Here is a 14,857-nt window from a genome sequence, read left to right on the forward strand (position 1 = left end):
AATCCACAAACGGGGAGAAAATCTTTGCAAAACATGTATCTGATAAAGGACTGGTATCCAGAATATTTAAAGAACTCTTAGCAGTCAACAGTAATAAAGAACCCAATTAAAAATGGGTAAAGGATAATAGATGCCTCACCAAAGAAGGTAGCAGATTAGTATATGAAAAGATACTTATCATATATCATCAGGAAATTGCAAATTAAAACAACAGTTACAGGAGTTCCCTGGTGGCCTAGTGATTAGGATTCAGCGTTTTCACTGCCATGGCCCAGATTCAGTCCCTAGTCAGGGAACTAAGATTCTGCAAGCCACGTGGCACAGCATGCATAAATACATACATATGTACGTACATACAGGGATATACCATTATATACCTATTAGAATGGCTGAATTCCTAAACATTCTCTTACCTTAGGATCCAGCAGTCGTGCTTTTTTGTGTTTACCCAAATGAGTTGAAAACTTTTTGTCCACACGAATATCTGAGTTTTAATCCTGGCTCTGCCATTTAATAAAATATGTGGTGTTTAACTTCTTTTAAATCTTTTTTAAAAATTGAGATATAATTGACTATAACATTATGTTAGTTTCAGGTGTACAACAATGATTTGACACAGTATGTATATATTGCAAAATGATTTAGTCTAGTTAACATCTGTTGTCATAGTTATATGCATAACCTTTTAAAAAAATATTGTTTAAACAAATATATTTTGAATGCCTACTATGTGCCAGGCAGTTTCAAGTGTAGGTAGTATAATTCAGTAGTGGACAAAATGAAGCTTACAGTCTAATAGAGGGAGACTGTATAAATAATCAATTTATGATAAGTAAATGCTTTGAAGAACAAAGCACAGAAAATGGAAAGTGTTAAGGGCATTAGGAGGGAGGCCTCTCTGAGGGGATGTCATTAGAACAGACACCTGAGTAAGTGAATTTGTACATGATTTGCAAATTTTCAAACCAAGTGTGGTTTTATAAAGTTTGCTTTTTAAAACGTTTTATTCTGGAAATTTCAAGCACATAGAATAGATTAATGGTGCTCCCATGTACCCATGGCAGATCTTGTTCCATATGTACAGTGTTTCCCTCCTCCTATATTATTTTGAAGTAAATCCCAGACACTTCTCTCCATAAAAATTTTAATGTGTATTATTGACATACCACAATGCCATTATTATACTTTTTTAGAAAAGGTAAGTCCATACTGTTATCAAAATCTACCCTTTGTTTGAATTTCTAATTGTCTCATAAATAACAGCATTTTGTTTGTTTGAGTCAAGGTGCAAATAAGGTCCACACATTGAAATTGCTGATATAACTTTTAATGTTTAGTTTTAATCTTTAATTTCCCCCTTATTTTTCTTGCAATTTATTTATGGAAGAAACTAGCCTTTTAAATTATTACACAATCTAATTTTGGTAATTATATATCCATGCTGTAATTTAACATATTCTTCTGTCCCCTGTATTTACAATTAATTGGTAGGCATATAAAGACTTGATTAATCAGGTTTTGGTTTTTTTGTGTGGTTTTTTTTTTTTTTGGCAAGGTTACATCATATGTGGATTATTTATTACCATCAGGTGCCCATAATGTCTGAATCCATTAATTCATTAGGAGTTGCAGGCAGTGGTATTCTAATGTTATTACTTCTTCATTATTAGCTGAAATACAAAGAGAAACTTTCCCTCATCAACTCTTTGAATTCCTAGCAGTATAGATTGTATAGAAGAGGCAGGATAAGGGCTTGTTTCTTCTCCTTTGTTTAGCAGTTTTCACAATAATGAATTGGTTCACCAGCTTCCCCCAGCTGGGGTTTTTTTATTTGTTTAAAGAATCATTGTGAGCTAATTAATTTAAACATATTTAATATGATTCAACATATTCAATATGATTCATTGCACTTGTTATCTTTATTGATGCACAGATTGTCCCATCTTTGGCCATTTGGAGCCTCTTTAAATTGGCTCTTAAGTTCTTTTGACACAACCCTACTTCCTTGATTTCTCGTTTGCCAAAACGTTCCAGGCTTATCCTGGGCATTTTCTGTCTCCCAATGTGGAATCGATCAGTTCTCCTTGGAGCCTGGTGCTTTTCAGTGTTAAATGGTATTTTCTTACCACAGTCTGGTTGGTAGGGGTGCTCATTGCTCCTTGGGTTGGTCATGGTTTCTAGGCATAGCTAAAAAAATAAATACATAATAGATCATTTTGATGCTTTGCATTTCAGATTCAGAACTATCAGACCCTTTATATGTTGTTCCTATCTGTATCTCCTGTTGCGCATGCCAGGAGTTCTGGTTTTTAGGCATTAAAGTTGTGTTGTTAAGAAGTGATTAAAGCCAGGGAAGTGACACCAGGTGGCATAATGAACCCAGAGAAAATAGGGCTTGCCAAGGTATGCCTGGGACCACTCCTAGTGCTGGCCTTCTCCGAGGAGGGCTATCTTCTGTCACTCATCCTTGTTAAGATTTGCCTGAGAGCAAGGAAGTTTATCTCATTGCCATTGGGCCACAAAATGGAAGAGGCAGACATGCCCTAAGGAGATGAAAGTGCACTAACGGAGTCAGAGGACCGGCTTTGGCAAGAACAGAGAAAAGGGGAATGTATTGGGCAGAAGACTTTTTTCCCCTGCTTCTAGGAAGTGCCACTGCCTGCCTGGAGAATCCTGAAACTCCTGCAGGAGAATGCTGGTGTCTGCTGCTGTTTCACCATGCTCTCAGTGCCTGGCTTACATACACTTGGACATTGACTATTGAATGGACGTATGAAGCGGGCTTGGTGATCAACCCAAGTGTCATCTTCCTTTAGTGTAGACCTGCCTGCTGAGGGCTCTTGATCAAACCACTGCCTTTGCCCCTGTCCAGCTTTGAGTTAGCTTATGAACCAGGGTCTTACAGTAAAACCTGCCTTATGGGGGAGAAATCTATAATAGATCTGAATACCATTCTCCCCTTTTTCCAAGGGGGATGAGAATGGGCTTGCTTTCTAGAGGTGGAAGACATGAGAAAAGGTTTAACAAGGGCCAACAGGGTGTGTATACCAGTTCTTTGGGTCCTGGCCTGGACACCTTTGAAAGTATGATGAAAGCTCTATACCCTCTTTTCAGAGAAGTTTGCATATATGCAGAGGTTGGTTTATACTTTTGGGTGTTTCACTTTCCCTGAAGGATGTCCTTTTACCCCATATTAACCTGGGATTAGAGGAAGAATTAGCGTCAGGTGAGAGTGATCATGTAGGGCAGTGGTTCTCAGAGTGTGGTGTTAGGAACTTGTTGAAAACACACATTTTTGGGTCCTGCCCCAGAAACTTGGGTTGGGACTCAGCTGTTTGTGTTTTGACAAGCTTCCCAGATGATTCTGCCATATCTCACAAAGACATCTCCAGTTAAACTTGTACTCCTGTGTGGTCCTTGTTGTGCCTCACACCTCCCATCCTGCACCTTTGAGGGACCGCCTGCCATCCTCTTGTTGTAGCAGTACTCTATTCCTCCTAGGCTATGTCCTGCCCAGCCACGTGACTGAGGAGATGCTGTGGGAGTGCAAGCAGCTCGGGGCTCACTCCCCTTCCACCCTGCTGACCACCCTCATGTTCTTTAACACCAAGTAAGTGTTCTAGAGGCTCCATGCTTAGCCAGTGCTGGCATCTGCCCAGTGAAGAGGGTAGAAACTATTCAGATGGACTTCTGAATTCCTTTGACATATACTTAAGAGCTCTCTGCCCCACTTGGCTACATTTCGTGTGCTGACCAGTGAGGCAGACAGACTTGCCAGTTCCCTACCATCAGTCTTTATGAGACTTCTCCTCTAGACAGTGTATTTGGGTGTGGGCCTGCCCAGATTCTGGGAGTGTGGGCAGTAGCTCCTCTGAAGCACTGATGGCGGAGGGTAAGTCACGGTCTCCTCCTGGCACCCCTCCCTTTGCCTTGGTTTCACTTGTGGTGCAGATACTTCCTGTTGAAGACAGTGGACCAGCACATGAAGCTGGCCTTCTCCAAGGTCTTACGACAGACAAAGAAGAACCCCTCTAATCCTAAGGATAAAAGCACGAGTATTCGGTACCTGAAGGCACTTGGGATACACCAGACTGGCCAGAAAGGTAGGGGAAGGAGACAGGGGTTGCAGAAACAGGTGCTCCTAGTCTTGCCCTGCCTTTGTGCCTGGGGAGGCCTAGTGATGAGTGTGAAGATTGGGATTTGCTGGATAGGAATTCTCCATTCCCTTCTCCCCATCCAGAAACTTCAAACTGTTTTAGAAGCAGAGATGCCCTAGAAATGATAGCTGCCTTTTCCTTTCATACTCACTGCCCATGCTTCACACCCTTTTCCTTCCCAGTATTTTCTAGTTGGGATGGCTGGAAGCCTAAGATTCCTAATCCGAGCCTGAGTAAAGGCAGTCTGATGCCATGTCTTTGGTTGGGGGGGGGGGGGTATGTTTTATAGTTACAGATGACATGTATGCAGAACAGACGGAAAATCCAGAGAATCCACTGAGATGTCCTATCAAGCTCTACGATTTCTACCTCTTTAAATGGTGAGGAGGCTTTATTGTGACTGGGTGACGTGTGTGTGTCCGCAGAAGCATTCTCTAGTTCCAGGCTGAGTTAAACCACAAAAAGCTAAATAGAGAAGCAACCTTATTGGTTTCCCAAAGCATGTGCCCAGCACTGCTCCCTGATGGTCTGCTTTCATGGAGAGGGGATGAAGGTAGCGGGGGAGGGTACAGAGAGTCTGCTTCTGTCACATATTGAGCATAGCCCTGCATCTTCCTGGCCTTGACCTTTTGTCACTACCACCATCAATCTAAGGGGAACTCCTTTCCTTGGCTTTTGTTCTCTCTTGCCCCTGCAGTTTGGCATATCATCTTAACAGCAATGCCAGATCTTTCTACATTATAGGTCTTATCATGTTACTTAGGTTAAAACCTTCAGTGGTTTCCTTTTACTCCACAGAGAAAGACAGTAATCCTAATGTGGCCAGCAGGGCCTTTCATGTACTCTCCTTTGCTAACCTCATGTCCACGTGCCTCTTCGTTCTCTAGCCACACTGGCTCCTTTCCCCTGAAGGGCATCATGCTCTCCTATCCTCAAGACCTCTGCATAGAACTTTTTCCCTGTTGGGCAAACCCTGCCACCGCCCACCTCCACCCCCTGCCTGTTTAGCTAGTTAGCTTCTATCCATCCTCAAAAGAGCTTTATCAGGAAAGCATTTCCAGATTCCCTGCCTGTTCCCTCTGGCTGTTTCTTCTGTAGCCCTTACCACTGTTTGTTAATTTTCTTCGTCTTTATGTAACTGTTTAATTGCTGTCTCCCCTCTTACCTGTAAGCTCCATAATAATAGGGACTCTTGGGTCTTACTCATTTCTTTTAATATTAGCACCTAGTGCAGGCCTGGCACACAGTAGCCCTTTGATAAATCTTGAATCAGTGGATGAATAAACTGTTAGAGGATGGCATGTGCTAAGTACTTAAGCACAGCACAACATTGAGGGGGTATGAGTCCAGGTAAAGTCCCCAGCATCACAGCCACGCTGAGAAGTCAGAGTCCCTCAGGCCAAGTTGAGGAATTATCAATGGATGGGGTAGAGGAAACAACTTAAGCAAAGACTTGAAGATAGACCTTCTGGGTGGTGAAATTGGCGCAGAGTGGGATATGGTTGGACTCAAGTAGATGAGCCCCGGGAGCCCTAGTCAGAGGAATCCGACCTGGCAGCATGTGAGTGAGGAGCAGAAGGTAGCTAGCCTATCACTGTCGTTTGTAGTAACTCTAAAGAGACGTCCTAGAAGTAGTGTGTGTTGGTTGCATGGAATTTAGGAGTCGTGTCACCATACTTTCCAGAGCTTCCCATCTTTTGCAGGCAGCATCTGTCCAGAAGGTTCATGGTGGGAGGGTTGAGATTATGGTGGTTTTACCCAGCTTTTACCCATGTATTCTTCAGCCCCCAGAGTGTGAAAGGCCGGAATGACACCTTTTACCTGACGCCCGAGCCGGTGGTGGCCCCCAACAGCCCAATCTGGTACTCAGTCCAGCCTATCAGCAGAGAGCAGATGGGACAGATGCTGACTCGGATCCTGGTGATACGAGAAATTCAGGAGGCCATTGCGGTGGCCAGCGCAAGCACCATGCACTGAGATTCTCTCAACCATGGTGCAAGGGAGACCATCCAGGAAAAAATGGACAGACTTTCACACTAAAGAAGAGGCCTCCAATTTTTCTTTTCCTTTTTTATTGGTGTAGTTATGAAGCCTTTCAGACTGCTTCTGTTTCAAATGTAAAAGGAAACTGCCCCCTGTGCATCTTCATAAACCTGTTGTGGCAGAGTCCTCGGCCATGGGGGCTCTGGGTTTCCTGAGAGCCAGATGTCCTAGACAGTTGCTGGCAGACTTTTTTTGTGCGGGGCCTGAGGAAGGGCTTGGACTGTTAGGAGAAATGTCGACCCTTCCCTTCCTCCAGAAAGACGGAATTAATGATGGATGGACCCTCCAGGGAATCTTCCCAGCTGGCTTCCACTCTGACTGGCAGACTTTGCTGACCACAGGGGAGCTGTGGTCTTTTCTTTCTTCATGCTCAGACATAAACCTAGCATCTTAATGGAAGGAAAATGAGGGGAACTTCAATTATGATTTATTAAAGACAATTTCTATTACACCCTACTTTATGACAAATGACATTTTAGATGTTAAAGTAAAAACTTTACCATGCTTTTTTTTTTTTTTTTTTTTGGCCTAACATTGAGGCCTTAAACCTGAGGCTTCTGTGCCTGATGGAATTCTTGTAATATACACTTGTGTATCATATAAAGATACCACTCTGTTTCTCTTATGTATTCTTAATCTAGTTGTTTATTAAGAATGACAAGCACGTCTTTTCAACATGCTAGTGAACAACGCCTCTTTATTTGGGAGGAGCCTGGCGGGGCAGTGGAAGCAAGGCCTTGCCTGTTAATTGGATGGGGCGAGGTCCTGAGGGAGGGGGGTAGCTACGGGAAACCGCCCAACCCCCCGGCGACACGGCTAGGTCGTGCTGTGCGCATGCGTTCCCTCCCACCAGCCCCGCCCCGGAGGCGTGCGGGATCCGCCCATGCGCGCTGCGCCTTGACGTCAGCGGCGCGCTGGGCGCAGTGACGATATCGGCGAGTTTATATTGGCTCGGCCCAGAAGGCGGAGGCCTCTGCGGCGAGGCCCTCGGAGACACGCGGCTTTGCCCCGCGCTAGCGATGGCCGACTACCTGATTAGCGGGGGCACGTCCTACGTGCCGGACGACGGACTCACGGCACAGCAGCTCTTCAACTGCGGGGACGGCCTCACCTACAAGTGCGGGCCTAGTGGGTTCACCTGGGCCAGGAGGGGAGCGGCGCGCTGGGTTGGGAGGCCGGGTGGGGCTTCCATTGAGCCCGTTTGGTTCGGGCGTGGGGGACGGGTTCCGGAAACAACCCCACCCATCTCTGAGGTTCAGTTTGACAGGTCTGAAGCGGGCAGGACGAAGGAGGCAACTTGGTAGTACCTGGAATTTCCAGGCTAGAAACTCCGTTCTCTGGGCACATGGAGTTGTCAGGATGCCAGGGGCGCTTATGACAGCTAGGTGGCAGAAAAGGCCCCCTTGTCTCCATCTCTACCGTGTTCTCTACCTTGCCAGTGATACTCGGGCTAGGTCATTGCCCTCTCTGCCCGAATGTCTTAAGAGATGATCAATGAGGATGGAGTCTCAGGCTGTCATAAGCCTGACCCTTACTCTCAATTCCCCTTCCCTATAGTGACTTTCTCATTCTCCCCGGGTACATCGACTTCACTGCAGACCAAGTGGTGAGTATGGACAAGAATTGGATCCTAAGTATCAAGGTTGGATAAAGTGCTGCTGTCTCCTCTGGGCTACCTCAGCAGATTGCTTTTGGGAGTGGATGCTATATATGGAAGGGTCTTACTGGCATGCAGCTCATACAGAGCACCTGGTTTGTGGGGAACATGGCACCGCCCTGAGGTGTATTAGGTGCTTTTGCACATTAGTTGGCATTATTTCTTTAGGACCTGACCTCTGCTCTGACTAAAAAGATCACTCTGAAGACCCCACTGGTTTCCTCACCCATGGACACAGTCACAGAGGCTGGGATGGCCATAGCAATGGCGGTGAGCACCGTGGCATGTGAGGGCAGAAGCCGGGGTCCCATCTCTCTTTCCCAAAGGCATGCGAGTATGCTAGTCTTATTCTTTGTCACTGTCCTTGTTTTCTCTCTGTGTATTTTGCAGCTTACAGGTGGTATTGGCTTCATCCACCACAACTGTACACCAGAATTCCAGGCCAATGAAGTTCGGAAAGTGAAGGTCAGAAGGGCAAGGAACATGGTCAAGAGCTCCTGGGAATTACACTGAGGTGGAACGTGGTGGGAGTGGGGGATTTAGTCTCCTAATTCAGAATCCTTTCTTTCCCACTGAGGCGGGGTGGGGTTCACCTCCTGAGAAGAGCCTGAGACCCTGTGTCTTAAAGTAACAGAAGAGGACCAGGTGGACAGTGCCTACAGTCCACTCATGTTTCCTAGCTCTGGGTTTGAAGTGTTTGTGTGATTTGATCCTGTGGCACTGCCAAAGGGGGAGCTGGCACAGATCCCAGGCTTCAGACCAAGAGCCTGATGAAAGTGGTTCAGAAGTCTTTTTTCACCATCCATTCCAGAAATATGAGCAAGGATTCATCACAGACCCTGTGGTCCTAAGTCCCAAGGATCGAGTGCAGGATGTCTTTGAAGCCAAGGCCCGGCATGGCTTCTGTGGTATCCCCATCACTGACACAGGCCGGATGGGGAGCCGCCTGGTGGGCATCATTTCTTCGAGGGACATTGATTTTCTCAAAGAGGAGGAGCATGACCGGTTTTTGGGAGAGGTGGGTGCCACTGACAAAGCACGGCCAAACTCTGACAGCCCAAGCTAAAGATAAGAATGCTTCTGTTCTGTTGCCTGAATGGCATCTCTGAGGGCCTCTGTTGTCCAAGAAAGATGAATGCCCAGCTAAGTTTCTGATTCTTTCACAGGGTTCCTGCATCCCTTTCCCATCAATCTACCCAAATGTTTGCCAGCATACCTGAATTTTTTGCCACACCCAGAGTGGGGGCAGTGGTCAGGGACCAGCTTCAGCCTCCTCATGTCATTGCTCTGGTGTGACTCTTTCTCCACAATGTGCTCCATGTACCTGATGTCTTTTCTACTGAATTCTCACTCTTGCCACTAGATTGCTGCATACTGTTGGGTTTACTTGAGGAGGGTAGTCTGGGTGCAGGTGTGTAAACATGGTGGTCTTTGGAACCTCACCCCCGAGTTAGGGCAGGGTCTGTTGGGAAGCCTGATCTCTGATTGCTCTTCCTCACAACCTCCCTTTCATAGATCATGACAAAGAGGGAAGACTTGGTGGTAGCCCCTGCAGGCATCACATTGAAGGAGGCAAATGAAATTCTACAGCGCAGCAAGAAGGGTGAGTCCTAGAGGTAGGAAGGGTTCTGGAACCAAAGACCAAGTTCTTGATTTATATCCTGCCCTGCCCCCAGGAAAGTTACCCATTGTAAATGAAGATGATGAGCTGGTGGCCATCATTGCCCGGACAGACCTGAAGAAAAACCGAGATTACCCACTGGCCTCCAAAGATGCCAAGAAGCAACTGCTGTGTGGAGCAGCCATCGGCACTCATGAAGATGACAAGTATCGGCTGGACTTGCTAGCCCAGGCCGGTGTGGACGTAGTGGTTTTGGTGAGCTGCTGCACGGGCAAGGTGGGGCGGTAGGAGCAGCTGCCATACTACAGTCTCACTGGGACTACCTTCCTATCCTAGGACTCTTCCCAGGGAAACTCCATCTTCCAGATCAACATGATCAAGTACATCAAAGAGAAATACCCCAGTCTCCAAGTCATTGGAGGCAATGGTGAGATAAGACTGGGCACGGAAGGATGTGGGGTGAGAGTGAGGGAGCTAGGCTCCCACCTAGACCTTCATGTGAGCCTTTCCCTGTTCCTCTCTGCAGTGGTCACAGCTGCTCAAGCCAAAAACCTCATTGATGCTGGTGTAGATGCCCTGCGGGTGGGAATGGGCAGTGGCTCCATCTGCATCACTCAAGAAGGTAAGATGCTTTGGCAAGGCCCTCAGAGACCTGGGTTTATCAGGGCCCTTAGCCCCACATTCCCTGGAGCCAAGCGCTCTTATGGAAACTACACTGCGTCCTCCAATAGGGGCATCCCCAGGGCCAAACAGGTCCCTTGGATGGGTGACGTGCTGGAAGCAAGACGAGCTCTCGTCATTCTTCACCTGCCACTCCCCCCTGCCTAGCCTGGCCTCCCTGCTCCTGCTCCGTGCCCTCTCTAAACTCTGGTCTATTTGTTTTATTTAGCGGCTCCCAAGATCCCTCCAGACATAAAGTCCCACAGCCCCAAATGCCCTTCTACTGTCACGGGCTGCTATAGTAAGTCCAGCCCGGCCCACTGGCCCGGCCCAGCTGCCCACTGCCCAGCTGCTTGGTTGACTGTAGCTGTAGCTCCCGGGGTTTGTGGTGCTGACGGGTGGGCAGGGAAGACTGAATGACAGACCATGGTTTTGGGAGCTGCTCAAGAACATAGCTCCCTCCTCTTCCTGGGGTGTTTGTTGGGCAGGGTCTCCTCTAGGTAGGCCCTGCTCTGCCCACACCTTCTGTAGCAGGCATAGCTAAAGGACCAACTCTGGGGTCCACTCTTCTTCCCACACAACCACTGCCCTGATCTTGCCTGAGCTGCCCACCATGCAGGGGGCAAGGGGTGGGTCTCTGGGTACTAACTGCACGGTGACCCCTACCCGACCTGATATCAGTTGGGCGGGGCTTTCCCGGCTGCTGACTGCATGTGCCTGAGGCTGCCCTGGGCCATACACACATGCACGCGCACACGCCAAGGGTGAGTGGAGGCCATCACAGCTATTTGTACTGTTTAAGGCAGATGGGTGCAGCAGCCATTCCAGACAACACTCTTCCTCAGCCAGGCTGCAGTCATGGTGCAGGTGTAGCTGAGAGCTCCTGGGTGCTGATTTGTGGCCACAGAGCTTCTTGCCTGTCCCCACTAACTCCACCCCCATTTGTTCCTCCTTGTCTCAACAGTGCTGGCCTGTGGGCGGCCCCAAGCAACAGCAGTGTACAAGGTGTCAGAATATGCACGGCGCTTTGGCGTTCCTGTCATCGCTGATGGAGGAATCCAAAATGTGGGCCATATTGCTAAAGCTTTGGCCCTTGGGGCCTCCACAGGTGAGGCCTAACACCAAGGGAACCTACTGGTTCTCCTTCCCTAATGCCATTCAGGGTCTTCCCCCAGCACTCCTTCTGTCCATAGTTATGATGGGCTCCCTCCTGGCTGCTACCACTGAGGCCCCAGGCGAATACTTCTTCTCTGATGGGATCCGGCTAAAGAAATATCGTGGTATGGGTTCTCTTGATGCCATGGACAAGCATCTCAGCAGCCAGAACAGATATTTCAGGTGGGATAGGCAGGTCAGTTACTCTATGCTAACCCTGCACTGGCAGCATCATCCATGTTTTGACTTTGCCCGGGTTTCTTGCCTCTCCCTGCAGTGAAGCTGACAAAATCAAGGTGGCCCAAGGGGTGTCTGGGGCTGTGCAGGATAAAGGATCCATCCACAAATTTGTTCCCTACCTGATTGCCGGCATCCAACACTCCTGCCAGGACATTGGTGCCAAGAGTTTGACCCAAGTCAGGTAAGCTTAGAGAGCTGGGACATTGGGTACAGGAACTGGTTTGGGGCCAGCTACCCACATTTGACATTTGCTCCTCTTCAGAGCCATGATGTATTCTGGAGAGCTCAAGTTTGAGAAGAGAACATCCTCAGCTCAGGTGGAAGGTGGCGTCCACAGCCTCCATTCGTAAGTGACCAACCCTCTCCACTCCTCTGTCCTTGGGGTGGTCTCTCCTATGCCTCCATCCTCCTGCCCTCACCTCACAGCTGGTCCTTCTGCCAACAGGTATGAGAAGCGTCTTTTCTGAAAAGGGATACAGCACACCCCCTCTGTTTTTCAATAAAAGTTTGAAAAAAGTGATGCCTGATCTTTGAGGTCAACAAGCAGGTGGGGCTTTGCAGCTGCCACCATCACAGATACACAAAAACAACACCCTTGTTTCCAGAGAAAGCCTCAGGCCTCAAGATAAGGATGCTCCAAGCAACTAGAAGTGGGGGACAGTACTAGATTCAAAAAGCCCCTCCTGAGGCATCTCAAAAGGCAGCTCAGACCAGCTCTGGCCCCTAAGGGTTTGGTCACACACTGAGAACCTGACTGTGGCTGCTTAGAAAGGGTCACAGAACAGTCCATGGGGCCTGCTGCTAGTCCAAAGTTTGGCCACATGGGACCACACTGAGACCCACATACATGTTCTCTAATCTGAATCTCTAAAGGACCTCGTGGAGAAAGCACCGGTCCCCTCAAATCGGCATGTTGTGAGCAAGTAGATATACCTGCAGTTTAGAACAGGTGCCTGTACTGCCTCCTGGCCTCTAAGAGACCAAGCAGTGTAGACAAATAGATTCCTTGGTTCCTTCACAGTCCCCTCCAAGAACCCATTGAGCCAGCAGCTCCTGGCTATCAACACACCTAGTACAAAATCAGAGAAGTGAGTTAAGTTATTAATTTGCTGGCAAGCAAGACGTGTAACAGTGCCAAAGGGGAGAGGCTAGCGAAAACTTTGGGAACCCCTGCATTCTGCAAAAGGTGCCAGGGCCCTCCTGGACAGGTCAAGTAAGTTCCTGGTGGTTCATTCTGCAGCTTGGGCCGTAGATGTGAGTGCAGCCCCTCCAGGTGGGGGAATGAGAGCAGCTCCTGTCACTCGGCCTTCATGACATAGGAAGTTGAAAGTGGCACAGGCATTGGGCTGCAAAGAGAAAGCCAGCATCAGCTGGGCTAGGGCTGGGCCTGGGCTCCCCTCCGCATTCCCAAGTCCCAGACGTACTGTGTCCTGCACTTCCACAGCGATGCCCCGCTGCCTCATGGCTCGCAGCACGTGGGACTGCAGCCGCTCAGTCCGGTCTCCAGTGCCCACCACAACAATCTCTAGGGAAGGACGGGCATGGCTAGTCTACAACCAGGTCTGTCAAGAGGGTGACTTTCTGGGGCTCAGCACTTCAGCCCTCCCCTCCTCCAATACCTATTGGGGGCTCCAGCATCCAAAACAGAGAGAAGCTTTCCTCGGTGATGTCCTGGTGGGAACCTACCTGTGTGGGGAAGAGGCAAGTTAAATACAAGCCCACGTAGGTTTCCCCAGAGACCCTCTACCAGATCCAGAGCGGGGCAAAAGAAATGCCAAGTGTGCCAGGGACAGAATCGGGGCAGGCCTGTGACTCTGGCCCTCAGTTTCCTCACTGCAGGGAAGGGCTCACGTTCCACTGCACCACCGAGTATGGGAGTAGCGCGCAGGGCCCAAGCACGCGATTTCCGTTGACCGTGAAGCCAAGACTGCTGTAGCTGTCGATGTACATGGCGTGCGGGGACTCGCGCTGCAGCAGAGAGATGCGCGTCCGCTGATACAGCTCGTCATCCGCCGGCGTGAGCCGATGCCCACGCCGCGGAGCCCTGCGGAGAGGTATGGTCAGAGGCTAACAGGCCGGGAATCGCCGGCCGTGGGAACGGGTGGTCAGGGACGCGGGGTCCGGGCTCACCATGGCAGCTGCGCGGGCGGAGAGCGAAGGACGGGTCGCGCTCGGTGCAGGCTCCGAAGCACGAACGCGGCAGCCATGGCGGACCTGAGCGCAGGGAGGCTGGCGCACGGTCAGCAGGTCGTGGTCTCACCCAGCCCAGCGCGGCTACAGCGCCCCCAGCGTCGCGGAGTGCACCGCGCAGCTTGGCTGGCCCAGCGCGGGAGAAGGGAGGGAGCCGGCCAGGGCCTCGGTCCCTTGAGGGCGCGTCCCCCAGCGCGGCTCCGGTGTCAGCACCTGCCGTCCGCCCCGCCCCGGGCTCCCGCAGGCCGCCCTGGGGGAGCCGGACACCTGGTGGCGTGGCTGGCCTCAGGATCCTGCCTGGGCCCCAGCCGCGACCTGGCCCCCGGCTCTCGGCCGTTACGCCGGGCTCCCGGGGCCCCGGGCGGGGCGGCCGAACACCTGTCCGAGTCCTGCACACCTGGCCAGGGCGTGGCGCCAGCCCCCAAGCCTCTAATCCCGGCTTTGGAGAATCGGGTTCCCAGGGCGGGGAGGGCAGCTCAGGTTTCCCTCGCTCGCCTCTCGAGTCCCGCCCCTTCCTAACCGTCACACGCGCAACCGTTGGCGACGCGGCCGCGAGTCGCACGGGGCGTGGCCGCGCATGGATTGGCTTCTCCGGAGCGCTAGGGGGCGTGGCTGGCTAGTTTCGCCTTAAAATGGCTCCAAATCTGCGGCCAGAGTAAGCGGAAGGGGACGCCTTGGTAGGGTGTTTCAAGCTGCTCATCGGAGCGACCGGGCCAAACCGGACCAGAGGTTGAACTAGACAGCAGCTGGAGCATCGCCCTGTCCTCGCTTACTTCGCTTGTGTCCCGAGAATTTCTTGCCCCCCGTCTTGAGCCGAATCAGAAGGCCTACTGGCGCGACAATCGCTGGCGCCCGCTCAGGTTCCGGCATCTCCGCGCGCCCACAGTGTGTTGACCTCAGAGGCACGTTGCTGCGTCTGCCACCCGCGGGGCCGAGCTGGCAGGAGGCTCGACTCAACAGAGGACGGTCGCAGTGGGTTTCCGGGAGTCCCGTCGCTGCCGTGCGGGCCCATTGGGCCCCTGGCGCTCCGGGCACTGGCGGCGTCACCGGACAAAGGGCCCCGGGTGCAGGGGTGTCCCCGAGGAGGATTTACTTCCTCTCCGACCCCACGGGCGCGCTTCCCTCTTGGCTGAT

General features: G+C 50.5%; 3 protein-coding genes across 11 annotated transcripts in view; 2 read left to right on the top strand and 1 right to left on the bottom strand.

Moving 5' to 3' along the window:
- The window catches only part of QRICH1 (glutamine rich 1), a 46,019-nt gene extending 39,144 nt beyond the window's left edge, over positions 1-6,875 (top strand). For all 8 annotated transcript variants that reach the window (XM_057705212.1, XM_057705208.1, XM_057705206.1 and 5 more), the window contains 4 exons: positions 3,502-3,610; positions 3,952-4,103; positions 4,447-4,537; positions 5,942-6,875. In XM_057705212.1, coding sequence (XP_057561195.1) covers positions 3,502-3,610; positions 3,952-4,103; positions 4,447-4,537; positions 5,942-6,134 — 545 coding nt within the window. In that variant the 3' untranslated portion in view covers positions 6,135-6,875. The remainder of the gene's footprint in view (positions 1-3,501; positions 3,611-3,951; positions 4,104-4,446; positions 4,538-5,941) is intronic.
- Positions 6,876-7,150: 275 nt separating this feature from the next.
- On the top strand, positions 7,151-12,050 carry IMPDH2 (inosine monophosphate dehydrogenase 2). Of its 2 annotated transcripts, XM_057706664.1 has the most exons (15): positions 7,151-7,317; positions 7,758-7,806; positions 8,026-8,127; positions 8,248-8,322; positions 8,669-8,875; positions 9,373-9,460; positions 9,534-9,733; positions 9,815-9,905; positions 10,005-10,100; positions 10,368-10,439; positions 11,103-11,246; positions 11,332-11,476; positions 11,571-11,714; positions 11,796-11,879; positions 11,979-12,050. In XM_057706664.1, exons 1-15 carry the CDS (start codon positions 7,220-7,222, stop codon positions 11,998-12,000), a joined length of 1,617 nt encoding a protein of 538 aa, XP_057562647.1. In that variant the 5' UTR covers positions 7,151-7,219; the 3' UTR covers positions 12,001-12,050. The 2 variants fall into 2 exon arrangements, with proteins under 2 accessions (XP_057562647.1, XP_057562648.1); XM_057706665.1 differs by lacking the exon at positions 10,368-10,439 and having other exon boundaries at positions 7,152-7,317; positions 11,979-12,049.
- Positions 12,051-12,616: 566 nt separating this feature from the next.
- Positions 12,617-14,223, bottom strand: NDUFAF3 (NADH:ubiquinone oxidoreductase complex assembly factor 3). The gene is made up of 5 exons (XM_057704418.1): positions 13,664-14,223; positions 13,385-13,577; positions 13,153-13,219; positions 12,958-13,058; positions 12,617-12,879 (listed from the first exon to the last, which is right to left on the bottom strand). The coding sequence occupies exons 1-5, from the start codon at positions 13,738-13,740 to the stop codon at positions 12,763-12,765; spliced, it is 555 nt and encodes a 184-aa protein (XP_057560401.1). The 5' UTR covers positions 13,741-14,223; the 3' UTR covers positions 12,617-12,762.
- Between the last annotated feature and the right edge of the window lie 634 nt (positions 14,224-14,857).

This window comes from Hippopotamus amphibius, chromosome 13 (genome assembly GCF_030028045.1).
Source record: "Hippopotamus amphibius kiboko isolate mHipAmp2 chromosome 13, mHipAmp2.hap2, whole genome shotgun sequence".
NCBI lineage: Eukaryota > Metazoa > Chordata > Mammalia > Artiodactyla > Hippopotamidae > Hippopotamus > Hippopotamus amphibius.

Bases quoted from the DNA above. Each gene is read 5' to 3' on its own strand.
- IMPDH2 (XM_057706664.1), top strand. From the start codon at position 7,220: ATGGCCGACTACCTGATTAGCGGGGGCACGTCCTACGTGCCGGACGAC. The intron at 7,318-7,757 runs GTGCGGGCCTAG...CCTTCCCTATAG, and splicing joins GGGGACGGCCTCACCTACAA to TGACTTTCTCATTCTCCCCG. The intron at 10,440-11,102 runs GTAAGTCCAGCC...TTGTCTCAACAG, and splicing joins TACTGTCACGGGCTGCTATA to TGCTGGCCTGTGGGCGGCCC.
- NDUFAF3 (XM_057704418.1), bottom strand. From the start codon at position 13,740: ATGGCTGCCGCGTTCGTGCTTCGGAGCCTGCACCGAGCGCGACCCGTC. The intron at 13,578-13,663 runs GTGAGCCCGGAC...ACCTCTCCGCAG, and splicing joins CCGCCCGCGCAGCTGCCATG to GGCTCCGCGGCGTGGGCATC. The intron at 13,059-13,152 runs GTATTGGAGGAG...GTCCTTCCCTAG, and splicing joins GATGCTGGAGCCCCCAATAG to AGATTGTTGTGGTGGGCACT.